The sequence below is a fragment of the Stylophora pistillata genome, chromosome 13, assembly GCF_964205215.1.
Source record: "Stylophora pistillata chromosome 13, jaStyPist1.2, whole genome shotgun sequence".
NCBI classification, from domain to species: domain Eukaryota; kingdom Metazoa; phylum Cnidaria; class Anthozoa; order Scleractinia; family Pocilloporidae; genus Stylophora; species Stylophora pistillata.
In genome coordinates, this window is record NC_142531.1 from 21,714,736 (window position 1) to 21,731,614 (window position 16,879).

The 16,879-nt window shown below is 37.7% G+C and overlaps 2 protein-coding genes across 2 annotated transcripts; both read left to right on the forward strand.

Moving 5' to 3' along the window:
- The first annotated feature begins 3,671 nt into the window (after nt 1-3,671).
- Nucleotides 3,672-4,631, forward strand: LOC148718145 (melanocortin receptor 3-like). Its single transcript, XM_088742453.1, has one exon. It carries the CDS (start codon nt 3,672-3,674, stop codon nt 4,629-4,631), a length of 960 nt encoding a protein of 319 aa, XP_088598579.1.
- Nucleotides 4,632-7,650: 3,019 nt separating this feature from the next.
- LOC111329328 (uncharacterized) lies at nt 7,651-9,722 on the forward strand. The gene has a single exon (XM_022933991.2). The coding sequence runs from the start codon at nt 7,802-7,804 to the stop codon at nt 9,017-9,019; it is 1,218 nt and encodes a 405-aa protein (XP_022789726.2). The 5' UTR covers nt 7,651-7,801; the 3' UTR covers nt 9,020-9,722.
- Nucleotides 9,723-16,879: the final 7,157 nt, after the last annotated feature.

A 16,879-nucleotide genomic window follows, 5' to 3' on the forward strand; every position in this document is an offset into this window, starting at 1 on the left:
GCACTGGTTACTATTTTTGTTGTTGTTCTTGGACTACACCTTTTATTTAGATCTTTATTATGACAAAACGAATAATCTTAGCTTTGGAATAAAAGTATATGGTCATCAAAATCCAGGGGAAAATCGTGTCTTTTGCAGATTTGTTGTAAATTCTATGAGAAGGAGGCTACTTCGCTAAAAAAACTTTTGAATGTGACATATGACATATGAAAATGTGCTTGGTTTTCTCTTCAATTTTAATAGTGTTACTATGAATAATATTTGCATTAAGGTCCAAATAGTATTCCACTGTACAAAACTGTTACACTGCAAGTTGTGACAACGATTTTTGTAACCAAACTAAATATATATATATATGAATAAAGGCTGATAGTTTCTAAAGAAACTGTTTGGGGCTGCGTCAGTGGGGGTAAGGAAATAATTTGGATATATCAACAAAGTTAAAATGGTAAATTGGCCACCTTAACGATTACAAAAGCTGACGTTTCGAGCGTTAGCCCTTCGTCATTCGCTCCAACGAAGGGCTAACGCTCGAAACGTCAGCTTTTGTAATCGTTACGGTGGCCAATTTACCATTTCAACTTTGTTGATATATCCAATATATATAGATATGTATACGCGAAACAAAAGCAAGTAGAGCAACTTTTAAACAATGGTCTCTTTTTTTTTTCTTTTTGACTGGAAGGTAGCTTCTTTAATGCTATTTTCACAGATCTAGTTTGTTTATCTTGAAATCAAGGTGCCCAGATCACAAAATGACCATAAAACTGTTGTTATTCCGTTAATTATAATCCTTGGTGTTATTATCGGTCATAGTCGGTGGGTTCTCTACCTAAATTTAATAACAAGAAAAAAAATTATTAATAGGGTAAATAAGAAAGCGTAAGGACTCGGTGTGCTATTTAAGGAGCATTCTTAAGTTTTCTCTCTCTCAGTAGATCTGTCTTAGATAAACAAACAGGACAGATCTTCTTAATAGCTGATGCTGACTTCTGTTTGTTTCCTGGGCAGAAAAGAATTGATTAGGATCTTAAAGCCTGTATTTATTAGATATCATCAAATTATGATATCAGCTCGATTTCTTTGTTTGCTTCATTTAATTTATCAAAAATTTGTCTGACTTTCTTCTTGGAAACAGGAAAGAGACTACAAAAAAGATTAAAATTTGCAATCATTTCCTCATTTCACATCCTAACATTAATTTATTGAAAGGGTAGATATAAGAGAATTTTGATATTGGCTAAACGGCTAGCTCTTTTACTTTGATCATTCACTGGGTTGGCAGTTTGTCTGGGTGTTTATGACAAGAGGGAAATAATGAGGACACCACAGAAAATTTCAAGGAGCCGCTCAACTCAATTTCAAGGAACCGCTGGGAAGATAGAGAAAAACGAGAAATTTAGAGTCATTATACTCACGAAGGTGCTCCGGACTTTGCAAATTTAATTTTCGAAGGACTGCTTTAAGGCGAGTAATTTATTTCTTTCTTCGGAAATATTAATGCGAAAACAGGAGTGGAAGATTTTATGGGCTTTTGGAGAAAAAACAACCAAGAGTTTATACTCTCAAGCTATTACAACATTACGGTTTAACCTTCGTCTTTCACCTTCGTACCAGGGGAACTGTCAGTTCTTTTCCTCTCCCCCATAAGTTAAACAAAACTATACTTCATTTGAGATTATCGCTTACCGTCTTCGCACTGGACGCGTGCATGGAAGGAACCTGATCTTTAAAGCGCACTATGTGAAAGCCTCTTACATTGACTTGCTTACCATAGTAACAAAAACACCTATTATCAATAGGGATGCGACATTACGAGGACCCCCAAATGGTCTGAAAAATGTTTTCACTAGGCGAAGGGTGCTCAACCTCCTCTTCTACAAGGATTTGACATCTTTCTTTTTTTCTTGACAACTTAACTCAAAGTTTATAACTTTTTTAAAGCCAGCTGTGATCCAGGTAGGAAGCTTTAAATATTAATGAATAAAGGCTGATAGTTTCGAAAGAAACTGTTTGGGGCTGCGTCGGTGGGAGTAACAAAATAATTTGGATATATCAACAAAGTTGAAATGGTAAATTGGCCACCGTAATGATTACAAAAGGTGACGTTTCGAGCGTTAGCCCTTCGCTTTAAATATTGTCGATTTTAGTACGCGTTAGAAACCTTAAGTATAGCTTTTTTCGTCGCTCGCCAAGAACTTCGCCGTAGCCCAGTGGTAGAGCATGTGATCGCGAGCAACTGTTAGACTGGGTTTCGATTTGTCATAGTGGCTGCAGATGTTGTCTTTCTTTTGCTCCACACCCTTTCTTGACTTCCCTTAGTTACATATTGATCCTTGTCGGAGCGAATTAGCATATCCTATTGACTGCTTGTATACTCTTCGTCTTCAAAGTAAGAATAGATTAACGGAAAACTCTGCAATGGTAATTTAGGTATCAAAACGGTAAATTTATTTATTTATCTCGGGGTTAGTGGTTGGGATTGCTGTTTGGTGTAGGATTGATATGGTACAAACTGACATCTGTGGACGAACGAAGTAAATATTTCTGATATTCGCGCTGAAAGACTGCGCCAGTATGCGGGATGTCACCGTCTTCCAATATCATATATTCCTAAATGCAAAAGAGTATAGCTAATTGGCATGTCACCATAGATACGACTCAAAGTGATCAAGAAATGGGAAACTTTTTCTTTTGAATAGAAGTTTGTGAAAGACTACGTTTATGCGAGCTTGTGGTTCTTTACAGTAACTTTCCAATGTAATTTCTGATAACTTATAGTTGAATAATGACAGGAATGTTGTATAATTATCATCAATTCATTCATTACTTAGGCTTCTGTACAGTCTTCAGTCTCGTGGTTTTGCGATCGATGTGACTACTTTTTGACTAGCTAGCTATTCAAACGGCATGTATGAACACAAAAGCTTCAGTGTGTCCTTTTTTTAATATTTTTGTGCAAATAACTCCTTCTGCAATAGTTTTCTACCTTTGTTCGACATGTGGGTTTATTTGATTTTCCTCAGTTAAGGCAAATTTCGGACATTTACGCAATTAATCGTTGCGTCTCTCTTAAAAGCAAGGATTTGAACTGAGTAAAGATGAAACAAAATAGAGCATCCTCACGAAGACTTCTTCTCTCCAGAATATCATATTAAACGAATTCGTTGCCTCCTGTTGTCCAGCAACGTTCTTTCGGGGTCTAATCGAGATTTTTCGAGATTAAACAAAATTTGACATGGGCATTTTTGTTTAACAAATAGTGTCATTTGTCAAACAACACTTTGCAGATCCACGCCAAAGAGAAGCAAAGAAAATCATTTCCTTTCAATTGCTTTCAGCTGCACAACTGATCCAGCCTTCGCAAATGTGGGTAGGTATAGTTTATTGACAAGGGGGGAATTAACAATTAAAATTTATGCTCAATTTAATCATAATTATGAAGCTTTCAGCAGGTTTCTCGATGAATTTGACAGAAACGTTTTTATGTAATAAAGTTGTTATGAACTACCGTTTAGAAACGGAGAAAGAAAAATACTATCTTCACATTTTATGACAATGTTTACTGAGAGGTGTAATGATTTTGAGGGAATTCGCAGCAATTTTATTTATCGCCAAGGCGTTGTATGAAATCGACTTTGGGATCAAACTTTTGTAATCAGAAAACAAGGATGGCTCTTCACTGGTTTTGGATCGTGGGTTGGTTCGTAACTATTTTCGGTTTCCTGGGAAACACCTGGATTATTTTCATCATCGTGAAAAGAAGAAGATTACAAACAACAGCCAACTGGTTTGTTCTTTCTTTGGCAATCGCTGATCTGGGCGTCACTTGTGGATATTTTCCAGCATCTTTTATTTGCAACACAGTCGTTCACTCATGTAAGAACAGCATTCGCTTTAATTTCTACAGCTTTTTCATCGAAGCGTCCACCTTCTCGATGATTGCGATGATTGCGGAGCGTTATATCGCCATCGTTTATTCATTAAGATACGTCTACGTTATGACCACTGCAAAAACCATCACTATCATTGTGGCATCTTGGGGAGTTCCGTTTGTTCTTATCTTTGCTAGATGGGCATACGAGCTGTACTACAAGGAGATTTCTATCCAGGCAGAGCTCGTAATAATCACCATGTATACAGTGTTGTTTGAAATTATGCCATCGATAATCCTTATCGTAGCAACCTTGCATATCATGTTCATCGCTCGAAGAATTTCGGCGCAAATGTCAGTTTTGTTGACTCAGGTTCGATTTAACGTGGCGGCTCACTCTGCAAGAATACTGAACGCACCAGTTAAAATTGGATTGAAATCTTCAACGGTAAAATTAGTGGTTGCAGTTGTTGCTATTTTCGTAGTATGCTACGGGACAGAAATCTACGTCACATTCTGTCAAGCCCCGTACAACCTTTGTGCAGTCCCTGACGATGTTCAAACATTATTTTCCCTGCTAATTATGGTTAACTCAGTCCTTAATCCGATTGTGTACGCGTTCCTTAAACAAGATATCAAGAAAGAGACAAGAGCCGTGTTTCGTTGGAGAAAAGATAGCAGATCACGTTCAGGGTCTATGGGAACTGCCAGAAGCGAATTGTACTCAGTAATCACCTCACGAGGCATTTTCAAATAATCCTGGAGCTTTGGCGCAATGATTTGTTCACTGAAGAGCTTGGCGGTCTCTTCGTTGCTCCTTCAACTTTTACCGTTTTCCTAAAAAAAGGAAAATCTGTTCTTGATTACTTCTGCTCCCTCTCAGTTAGATGAAATCCTATACCCTCAGTTAGTGTTCTTCTCCAATCTTTCTTATGATCTTATGGTTGTCAATTACTCCTTAATTTTGGCTCAAATTTCAGCATTCATTTATATTTTAAAATTTGAAATTTCAAAGTTGGCTTGGCAACTGTGTAAAATCCATAGGGTTAAGATGGTGCCCAGGTTTCAAATGTAACCGCGAAGACGCCACAGCGTCCAAAATACTTCCATGCTTGCCTTCAGATATCAAGAATTAATTCACTTCACAATTAACTCTTCAAACTGTTCTGCGGCAAAGTATACATTAATAAAGTAATGACCTAGAGTGGATTATCGATCGCATTCCAAACCTGCGGGTTTTCAGCTCATTTACAATTAATGGCACATCATAGAAAAAAGATCTTATAGTTGGTTCAACCATGAAATATTTCACAGAAGTTGAACATAGGTAAGATTACAATAGATTTACTGATGAATTTTGAGATTTAACTCTTCATTGCTTACCGTGATAACTTTCGATACAAAAAAACACACAACTATAGGGCATGCCATTTTTAAATTAAAATTACACAAGCTTATCAGCATGAGGCGTGTTTTAATGTGATTAAGCGGAAGGTTGATTGCTTTTACATATTTACTAAGGCATAGAAAAACATATTCCTTGTAAATCAACTCTTTCTTGGATGCTACACCGGTTTAACGACACGACAGTTAAAGTGAAGGTTCATCAACAGTAGCTGATCCTTACGAAATGGCTTTAGATGTACATTTTCCTTCCCTGGTCAATCCATATGATACCTTTTCTAAACTTATTTAAGACCCCATTTTGGTTTCCCAACGTATTAATGTGCGGTTAAATGTGACCGATCTCGATCACAACTTTCTGAGTTAATTGCCGATACGCTTGCAAGCGCTCGACGTTACCTAATTGGGTTCCATTATAGGGGACTTTGGGGAATGTTATTGAAAAAACTTAATGCACCTGTTTGGGTATATTATGAATGAATATTCTGATACCGTACTATTTTCTAATCGAATGATGCATTTTACGGAGTGAACAATTTTACGTTTTCGTCAGAGGCGAGTGGATCCCGCTCTGTCCATGATCCATTTTTATCTTGTAAATAACCACTTGAATACAATAATTTACCGAAAGCGGCACAAATTGAAATAAGGGAAGCGAAGATGACTACAATTTAGCTTTAAGTCGCCGCCTGCTATATTTGCTTTTAAGTTAAAAGCTGGTCCATGCTTTCATGCAATCAAAGAGAGAGCGAATGTAAAAAAAGAATAAATTACGAATTATTTAAGGTCTGTCTGGCATTTAAAGATAAAAAATTGAAGTTTCGTTTAGCATTAAGAGGAAAACAGTTGAATTTTATCTCATATGTAAAGTTTATCTCATTTTTTTTTCGAATTTCAAAAAGATATTAAATTCACGAAATCCTTTTAAGAATGGACAACTGTCTTTCAACCCTTTCCCTTGTCGATGATAGAGAGAGCTTTTTAGTAAATTTTAGTTATTAGCTATCCACAACTAGTAACCTAGCTCGACTGTTTTATGTAATCGGAAGGTGAATCGAAGAAAAAAGAATCAAAGAAAAAATATTTCGATTAAATTTTATATTGCAACCAAGGTAGAAGAAAACCATTTTGGCAAATTTAACTTCGATTGACTCGCAATATTTATTCTCAAGAAAAAGATAATAAATTAGAAATTTTTTTACTTTTCTGTTTCCTTTCAGAGGAAAGCATATTAGGAGATATTCGTAATGAGGTGAAAATCAGTAGCATACACTACAGAGTGGTCTAACTTTAGACCTGACAGTATACTAATCGTGTAAAGTGTTTCAGCATAACGAGGATATTCTTAGTTTTTCTAGCCCCATGGTGAACGGAATGACAGTTTAAACTGCCACTATAAAAAAAGAACGTTCAGATTTATGAAGGTGGCATTTATCTTATAAAGGGGTTCGCTGATTGTTTCCAGAATTATTAATTTCGCGTCGACCATTAGCGATAATTTACTTGAGAAGAAAAATCATTTTTGAACATGGAAGCACGAAATAACGATTATTTAACAGTATAATATATGGTATCAGGTATTTATTTGTTGATATTATAAATTTAGGGGAGAATACAGTCAGTTATTCAGAAATTATCAGTTCCGCAAAGATAACCAAGCACTTCTAAGAAAAATAGGTACCGTAATGATATTGATATAATTACTTCATTTAGAGCGCTTCATTAACTAAATTATTACCGAAAACGTGATTCATACAGCAGTTTACTTACTAAAGGTTGAGTTGTCAGCATAACTTATGATTATTCTAAGCTTCAGAACACAATATCTAACTTCAATACTACTGTACAAAGTATTTTTTTACATCTTTAAACTACTAAATTAAAACAAAATACCCATTTTAATACATTATCAATGAATTTGGCTCATATCATCTATCTGTTGGCTAGAAATTTCGATTTACAATTTTCATTATTTTCTTCGACAATCTAAACTTGAATAGCCAACAATTGCTTATACAGACTCTTAAAATTTAAACATGAATTAATTAGTCGGGTTTTCGGTAGGTAATCCTCACTGAAGTTTAATTTAAAAAATTAGCCGAAACACGTTAGAATTCTGTGGAAATTATTTTAGAACGTCCAGGAAAACTGCTGTCAAATCGAGACGCAAGTTCATCATCGTTCCAATCCGACAAAGGGTTTGCTTTCAAACTTAAACAGTGAAATGAAATATTGATTATAAATCATTTAGATGAATAGGAAAGAAGTTCATCTAATGTGTACTTAACTATTATGCCAAATATTAACTCATTTATGTTCGTGGCGCCTTGTCCACAACTGCTCATCAGTGGTGTGCCACGTGACCTACTTGATCAACATAATGTTACAAAACAGATGGCGCGTCGAGGGAATTATAAACATGTTAAATGAAGTTGGAAGAAATATGGTAAAAATCCTTTTGCGGTTCGTTATGAAACTAAAGTAGTGTTGAGCTTACATATTGGAGACCACAAATTTATCGCCATGAACACAAGGTCGCAAGTGCCCAGGGGAAACAAGCTGTTTTTACCGAAAATTGAATATGCTAAGCTTACAGAAGACAGGCCGTTAGGCGAAGAAAGATCAAACATGAAGACCGTTCTTTCTGATGAAAAAAAGAGCAACGGTGAATCAGAAACTGAAGAGAAAATTCCTCTGTTGAATGTTAATATGGGTGCTTTCACGCGTTTTTCTGTTTTGCCACCGATAAAGAATAACGCTCGACATGGAAGTAGATTGAGCAACGCGCGTAGATTTTCAGTCGTGTCGTCGAATGGGTCGGCTGCTAGTTACGATACAAGCAGGAAAAGCGATGAGGGGAAATTGTATAAAAACGTAGACTGCTCCAGCTTCGTGGCTCAGCAAAGAAAGGACTCGAGCGGTGAATATGATAAGTATTTACAAGTGGTCGGTAGGCCGTACTTGGCTGAAAAGCGGAAACCTCGAGGGAAAGAACAACTTCGATCGAAACCGAGAATCCCTGAACGATCTTTTAGTAGCCCTGCGGGATCTGAGAGTGGAAAATCCAGTTGTAAAGGCTGCAATGCACTTTTAATAAGGCAGCGTTCAAAAACGGAAGGTGGGCAATTTCTTATGGACTCGCAATCAAGAGCTGACATTGTAAAACACACATGTATCAGGAGTGAGGAATTCTCGGGTACAAATCAAGAGAGGTTATATCCGAACAGCTTACATTTACAAAGCGAACATCGCGCCTACGAAAAGAATAATAACAGAATCCAATCCGGAAGAAGGAAAGGTTCTACTATTGCCACAAAACAATCAGAAAAAATTAGTTTATCGGTTGCAGCACTTGCAAATGGCAGACGACCTGTGAGTCGGTGCGAAATAGACTTGAATATCAATTCATCGGTGTCATTTGAGCAAGATACACACGTTTCGAATGAGCAGCGATCTAATTCGCCGCCATCAGTACGAATATATGAATCACAGAGAAAAAATTCAAACGAGAATCGAGATCAAAGCGAAGACACTGCATACTCTTTGCAAGGAATGCCACAAATTAAAATTTTAATCGACTCGCTTGAAAATGCAAGAGAGGAACTTCCCAAAGGTTCTATTGATGTGCCGTATACTTCGTTGAGGGAGAAACGAAGACGGTCGGCACTGTGTAGAAATAATTCAAAACAAGTGGATGATTTTCTTTTAGTTCATAATCTTCGGGATTTAGGCTTGCTTTAAACGAATTATTCAAGCTGATCTGTGTAAAGCTGATCACACGGACGGCGGTGTTCTATTTTCAGCCTAGCTGTGACAGTTGCCAAGAAACATTGGCGGTAATAAAAGCTTATTAGGCAAGGCAGGTGACTCGGCCTTCCATTTTACGCAAACATAACTCATATACATTTCCTCTAAAGGAAGCAAAAATACCATTTAAGAAGTAAATCGCAATGGTACTAATCTTACAGGTTTACAGAATGACGTGATGTAAAAGAAACTTTCGCTTGGAAATCTTATTGCATGGCTGTGATAATAATTTTTTTATCATAAATCAAGCGCGAGTAAGTGTGGTGCAATATATTATTCATATCACTTAAGTAAACGCTATATCGTGCATGCACTACCTGTGACATAATGAGGAGAAATGAAAAACAAGAGGTGATGATACTGTGAAGTTGCATACATAATCCTGAAGACCGGACTAAAAAGAGACTGAACGTCTTCGGTTCCAAAATAAACTTATATATTTGTACCAGGTCGAGCATATGCGTCTACCGAATTTCCGATCATTTATGACAAATGTTTTATCATACGGAAAGCGTAGGGGATATTAGCACTCCGGTAATTTATCTTCTTTTTTATTGGCTCTTGAGATAGGAAAATAAGCTCATCTGGGAAGTTCAAAACTTCAATAAAAAAATCTCAGTCTTTGAACCTTTGAAAACATGCCGTCTATTTCACTCCCGTTGTGGCCATTGTTCATTTTAGTTTATTTCTGTATCAGGCCAAATATTGTGTCTAATGACGCAAAATTAATCAATTTTCCTAGCTATACTATCGGTGACGGTTTTATTCGTGATAGATTTTTTTTTAAGTGAAGTGAAATCAACCTGTTCAGAGGGAGCTCAAAACCAAACAGATAATCTTGCGTGTTGTCCTTTTCAGTTTTAAGGCCACGCATCTACAAACAATAAAGAAGAAAAATCATCGTCTAGATATATTCAAATTCCATCCATGGATGTCTTCTGAAGAGCTGGTTATTGCTTCTTCTATTTTTAATTAAACATAGTCTACAGGCTTCATGTAGCGTGGTGAACTTATAAAAAATGACACTTTGTGGAAAGTTTTTTCGCGAATAATTGAACGTCAACTGAATTTCAGTCTTGTAATTACACGTAGAAGCGTCAAAATATCTGCCAGGATACTTCCATGATACTTCCGACGATGTCTGCGACAGAGCCTCACCTTCTAATACTGGCAGAGATGTAATTTATGTTATCAGAAATCGGCATTAAAGACGTAGATTTAAAGCAACAACAAACACACTCGGCATGATTACGAAGTGGTTCTTTGCCTATCGCACGGAAAAAGGGCAGCAGTTTGAATTACATTAGATTTGCAAGTCTGGCACCAAAGCAGGTGTTACTGATCGCTTTTCTTTTTTCTTTTTTTTTTTTCTTTTTTTATTTTTTTATTTCTCTTGCCTGACTTTTTTTTGTTTTTTTACTTGCTAACGCACCTAACACAATGTTGGTGGCTTACGAAAACGACCTGTGTACATGATCAGCAGCCTGTTCCAGCGGGGGTCTGCTTTTACAGCCTACGCTGCACAGGTCCGAGAAACTATTCTAAATTTACCATTTTTTGTCAGACGCAACATGGGTTTGGATGGTAAATTGGCTTTTCTCCTCTGTCCTGGTAAAAAAGATCACAGGCAACGGACGAGTGGCTCGTTGTTTCAATCTGACAGAGTTGCATGAGCAGTTGAATCTCTTTACCTTGCTCAATTGTCTGCAAAAAGCTCACCCCGTCAAAGATACTCTAGGTGCCTCTTACTTAACATGGTCAGCCCAAAATCCTCACCCTAATCGCTTAAGGCACCGATAAACTAACTAGTTTCAAGGCCTTTTAACGGTGAGTTTAGCGACTTTCTCAGTGGTTGAAAGATTGAGTTGAAACACTTGAACTGTTTTCTTCTCTTCCTGACCTGTACCGGATAAATTGCAACACTCTCCGCCCCTCTATCTTTTATCAAATGTTATGGCTGTGTTCTAACCATTTCATGAGTTCGTCATGGGTGCACCCACCCTCTAAAACATGGTATTTACTGAAACGACGCAAGGTTCATATGGTGAATTATTAACTTCTTCCGCACGCTTCGATAATCAGAAAGTGAACAGTCAACCACCTTAATGCTGAGGATTTCTTGTGGCTACCATCAATTCCACCAATTTTGCCGCTACATCAGATCTAGGTAAAGTTTACGGAAAACGAGCAAAATATTCAAAGTAGCTTTGAATGGTGTGGTTGCGAATCCCACAAAGTAGATTATATACAGTCTTTTACGATTGAAAGGTTGTTTGCACACAAGGCGAAGCACGCGGAAAAGCTAAGAGTTCTTCCCAAAGAAGTCGTAGACGTGGGGATTATTCTTACCTTAGCAAAAAAACGCGGAAGTTATTCGGCGAACGAACATTGGCAAAAACCGTGGCAGTCAACGCAAAAAGAGATTTATTGAGATATTGGGAAATTCTTGTCGACGGCGTTGTTGTTATGACAGAACGTGACTGTTATAGAGCGCCGAAGCTGCATGTAAAGCATCCACTCTTGATGCTGACATTGACCCCCGCCAAAGAAAGAACAAACCTGTTAGCTGTTATTTTTACCATCTTATTCATTTATTTTCTATTATTTGTTTATTTTTTGAGCCCTTCTGTTCGCAATGATGAAAATAGCGAGCGTTTCCCACCAACCCACGATCCAAAACCAGTGAAATACTATCCTCGTCTGGCTGTCCCGGTATGCCTCTTTTCTCTGTCAATTTAAGCACTTTGTGAAACGGAAACCTCTTTAGGGCAGTCAGCCAGTTGAAGTGGTCATTAAAAATTCAAATCTGCATATAGGTGTATGTGAGCAGTTTCCATTCACCCCTGCATCCTGAACAGGCTAATGCTCAATCAGTGCTTAGTGGCCAGTTTATGAAAGCCGTTCAAATTTCCCTCCGTTGTTGAATGGAGTTAATCGCTAAGCAGTTAGTAGAAAGATTGCTTGAGAAATTCAAGCAAAAGAGAATACACGAAAACATGGAGGCCTAGCTTGGGGCGGAATAAACAAATATTTATTTTTGTCGACTTAAGCCAAATTTGACCTTTTTTAGCTTCAGCTTCAAAACAATTGCTTAGTGGGGAAACACTAAGTTAATCGACCTTCGGATCATCAAAGACACCATCCAAAGGTCCGCTCACCGGTCTGTTTACTCTAAAAGTCAAAGAATTCAATGAACAATAATTGTTGCCTGATAATCTCTAACATTATTTTTCTCTGTGTAGGCCATAACTTCGTACAGGTATTTATGTCGTAAATATTACATGGTTCATCAAGACCAAGGAATAAATTATTGTTATTTGTTCACAAGTACGTGCACATGCCGTCCAAAATGGAGTTATAGTGTTTGAGACAAAACAGGATTAAATTTCTGCAGTTTCGTGCATGGTTGTATTTACATCAGAACTTAGATATTCAGAAAATATGATTTTTTTTAAAATTCTCTCTATATTCTGATACACAAAGGTTTGCCTTTTTGAGATCTATTCACAGAAACATATGGTTGCAGGTTTGCAATAGAGAACGTAGTTGTTTACAAGCCCTTTGTTGATAGGCGGATTCAATCATGGGGAGAATTTTAGTAGCTATCCGGTTTTCTTTAAGCCTTTACTGATCACAATTTCGGCCTTTTCAGGTCTTTTTGCAGACACCGACGCCAACAAAAGACTTTTAAGAAAATGTCCTACCTTGTGCTTTAGGCAGACCGCTCACCAAAGACCATGAAACTTGTTCACAACACATTGCGGAGGCAAAAAGCCGTCTCCACTGACTAGCTTAAGTATGTGCTAAATCAAAACACATCTAACAAGTTTGGCAGTCGTTTTGTAGTCAGCATTGCTGGAAGGAGGTCAGTTCATATCTTTTTACTCAGGAAAAACTTTGAAGACTCGTAATTTTACACGCCGCTTGCGGCAAAGAAAAGCTTTTGATTTACCCTCTCTTGATTTCTTTTTCGAGGAACGCGTAAACAAGAGGCTTTAACGTAGAATTGGCCATAAAGAGCAAACTGGTTGCCGTCACCTCATGTTCAGAAACTATACAACGATTAAAGGTATCGCAGATCCAGATGTGGATTTGAGTCCTATAATGTGCTATAAAATGAGAACTAGAATCGTCACTAACCTCACCGTGGAAGCTTTTAAGCCCACGTTTGTAGCTTCAACTATTTTCATAGAGTTTTGCTACGTTGAATTTAACCTGATTCAAAAGAGCTTTCATCTCGAAGGAGATTTTTCGAGCAATTAGTAAGATGTCCAGATGTGCCACACAGAGTAACAACATTGGTAGCACTTCAAAGAGCACTTTGTAAATGACAAAAAATACAGACATTGCCTCAATCAAAGCATTGCTGAGAAAAAAAAACAAATGGAATTGCTCAACAGAGTGCAACGATCATGAATGTTCTCTTGATCGTGGTAAAGACATGGAAGTATCTTAACGAGTGCACAATAGCGATGTAATGCTCTGCTACTATGGCAATTAAGCCCATGGACGAAATGTCTCTAAAGAAAAAGGTGAATGTCATGCGAACGTCGTAATTGCATTTATCCCTTAACACTTCACAGATCATAGAGGCCGGAAAATATCCGCCGGTAACACACAGATCGGCCGCCGCAAAAGAAAGGACGAACCAATTTGTTGTTGTCCTTAATCTTCTTCTTTTGGCGATGATAAAAATAACCCAGATGTTTCCCACCAAACCAAAGAAAGTGAAAAGCCATCCTACGATCCAGAACCAGTCAATAGCCATCCTTAATTCCCTGGCTGTGTGACTTAATCTGGATCTGACACTGAAAATTAACTTTTAACTAAGAACGTCAACGGAAGGAGTTCAAAATAAGGAGTAATTTGGATATATCAACAAAGTTGAAATGGTAAATTGGCCACCGTAATGATTACAAAAGCTGACATTTCGAGCGTTAGCCCTTCGTCGGAGCGAATAGAGGAATTGTGGGTTGTGTGTGCTTTTAAAGGCAGAAAATGGAGCTACGGTATTGGTGGGAACATGGCAACGAGAAAAACACGAATAAATTAGTGGAATGAAAAGCGTTCGTTGATCCCTGTGGGATTTAGACTGCCGGTTTGAAAGATAAGCTTTTGTTCAAGATTTTTACGGCTTTCCGTGCTACCTAAGTGCAAGGAAAGACCGCAGATTGCCATATGTTGCTTAGAATGATTAGGTAAATTAAAATGTCTAGCGACTGGTTTCGATGTGTCCTTGTCATTCCTTTCCACGTCTCGAAGGTGTTCTCGGAATCGGTCACCTAGTCTTCTGCCTGTTTCGCCGATGTATATCTTTTTGCAATAAGTGCAAGTTATACGATTTAAACAAAAGATATCCTTCCATCGTAACAGATGACTAATAGCTTCCGAAATAATAATGAACATACTCGTTAATAGTCGCTCAACCTCGGATAAAACGGAATAGATGTAGAGGTCTTTTTTCTGTCACAAAAGTCTACTTAACCAATCGCGGTTATATCATAGCAATGCAGAAAAAGAAAACCTTGTTATCCCTTGCTTTAAAGCAGCTTGGCTTGCGAACAGGCCCTGATAAGTATTTCGGTTTGAGGGCTGTGACATAGGTGGCGAAGACACGTAATACGGGGTAGTCGTGTCGTAACTACAGGAGACATTTATGCATATGCTACCTATTGCTAAGCGTTTTTTCATTAAAGTAGTTCCAAATAAAGAAATGGAAAAACAAAAATCTGTATCAATGAAAAGGGGAAAGCTAATCCAGCCTTTATTAGGTGAGGTAATAACGAGTTTGTTTTCCTTTTTTTAAAACAGTTAGCGAGGTAGATCTGCGTATAGCCTGTCCTGAACCATAAAGAATAAACAGGCTTCAGCATCATTTATTTTGTAATTAAATTTCGCATTAACATTTAACTCATATGCAATTTGCCAACGCTAAGCTAATTAGTGAGACTACTTTTGTCAATGACAGACTTACCTGCTCTGTATGGACTTGAATGGACGAAAGAAATACCTCTACTTCTAAACAAATAGACAGTTCAGACTGCATAAAGCTATTTCTGCCGCATCCCACAAGAGATAGACAGTTCAAGAATATACTGAATAATTGACACTCAACCAAAATCCATAATCGACCACTAGAGTCCAAAATCCAAAATCGGCTAATAGTATCCAAAGTCCAAATCGGCCGCTAGTGTCCAAAATCTAAAATCGGCCACTAGTGTCCAATATCAAAAATCGGCCTGACTAGTGTCGAACATCGAAAATCGGCCTGACTTGGTGTCCAAAATCTAAAATGGCCGGTTACCTATGAAGGTAGATCCTGGACAAAATGTTCGATTCGTCGTTTCGTTATGGCGTTTCCGCACTCCGTTACTTCTAGTCGAGTCGTTGTTTTCCGAGTTCGACTCGTCGAACTTCCAATCGACTCATCGCTTCGTGAGTTCGTTTCGTCGGCTGGCTTCTTCGACTCGTCGTTTTACGAGTCCGACTCGTAACCGACCACATCGGTTCGTCGTTTTGTCGTTTCGTCGTCTCGTCATGGTGTTTTGTCGTTTCGTTATGTCGTTTCGTTATGTCGTTGCGTCGTTTCGACTTGTCCACTCAACAGGAGGTATAATTCAACCTAAATTACATGAAGAGTTACTTGATTCCATACACTCTTACATGAATCATTAATGTGGTACCTATAATTTGCCCTCTGCCGAAGGAAGTGGATCCTTCGAAGAACGACTTACGCCACAGCATAGAATTCGTCTTGAGTCGAGTGAATGATCGTTTTCTTGAAAGTGACTATAGAATTGGATACCTAGTCACACACCTTGACAGAGTCTTCTATATTCTAGCTCGTGCATCTTCGTTATTTAACATTTCTCCTCAGCTGGAGTGTTTGTTACAAAGAGCTCGTTTGTTGTTCTTAGTGGCAGTGACAACTCATTTTAAAGGCGGTTGTTTAAGTTTACAGGATGCAGGGGTCGTCCCAGCATAGATATTCCCAGAGAACTCCTGGAAGAGTACCTTGAGAACAATTTTAGACATATTTAAATTCGAGATGATAGTTGATGGTAGTTTTAGCCGTTTGAACGAGCGGATGATAATGCATGACCCCGAAGTTTTGAGCGTTAGCACTTCATCGTACAGCGAATAGAATGGGGAGGTTACTTTTCATCATCTTCTTTTTTTCACGGAAGGAGAAACTCGACATTAGTACTCAATTCTAATTTTAGCATACATGTTCCGTTTTAATTCAAGTAATCAAAAGATTTAGACCCTCAACTAAAGCACGGCTTTACTGAGGCTTTCATGACTATGCCACACTTCCACTACTAAAGCACTGTGCTAGGAATTGGTAAAAAACTAGAACTCCTTAATAAACATGTTTTACTAATAATCCTTGGTGAAAAAGTCGGTACATACGAGGTGCTTTTGGAAAATCCAAACCTTGTCAGCTTGAGAAAGAAAAGACTTTCATATATTTATTTTAGTTCACAAGTCATTTCGAGCAGCCGAAGCGGCCTACGTAGCAGCATTATTTACACCGAGAACCAACATTAATGGGTCTAGAGGTATAAACAGGTTGCAGTTACCATGTGTATAAATACTACATCTTATGGGAAAAACTCCTTCGAATTTCTTGCACCCAAATGATGGAATTTGTTTTTTTATGGAATTTTATGGAATTTTATGGAATTTTATGGAATTTTTTTTTTTAGAAACAACTACCTAGACTTTACAAGCATATATACATCTGTTCTCTTTTTCGTTTTCTTCATTAATTTTACATATATTTTTCACTCT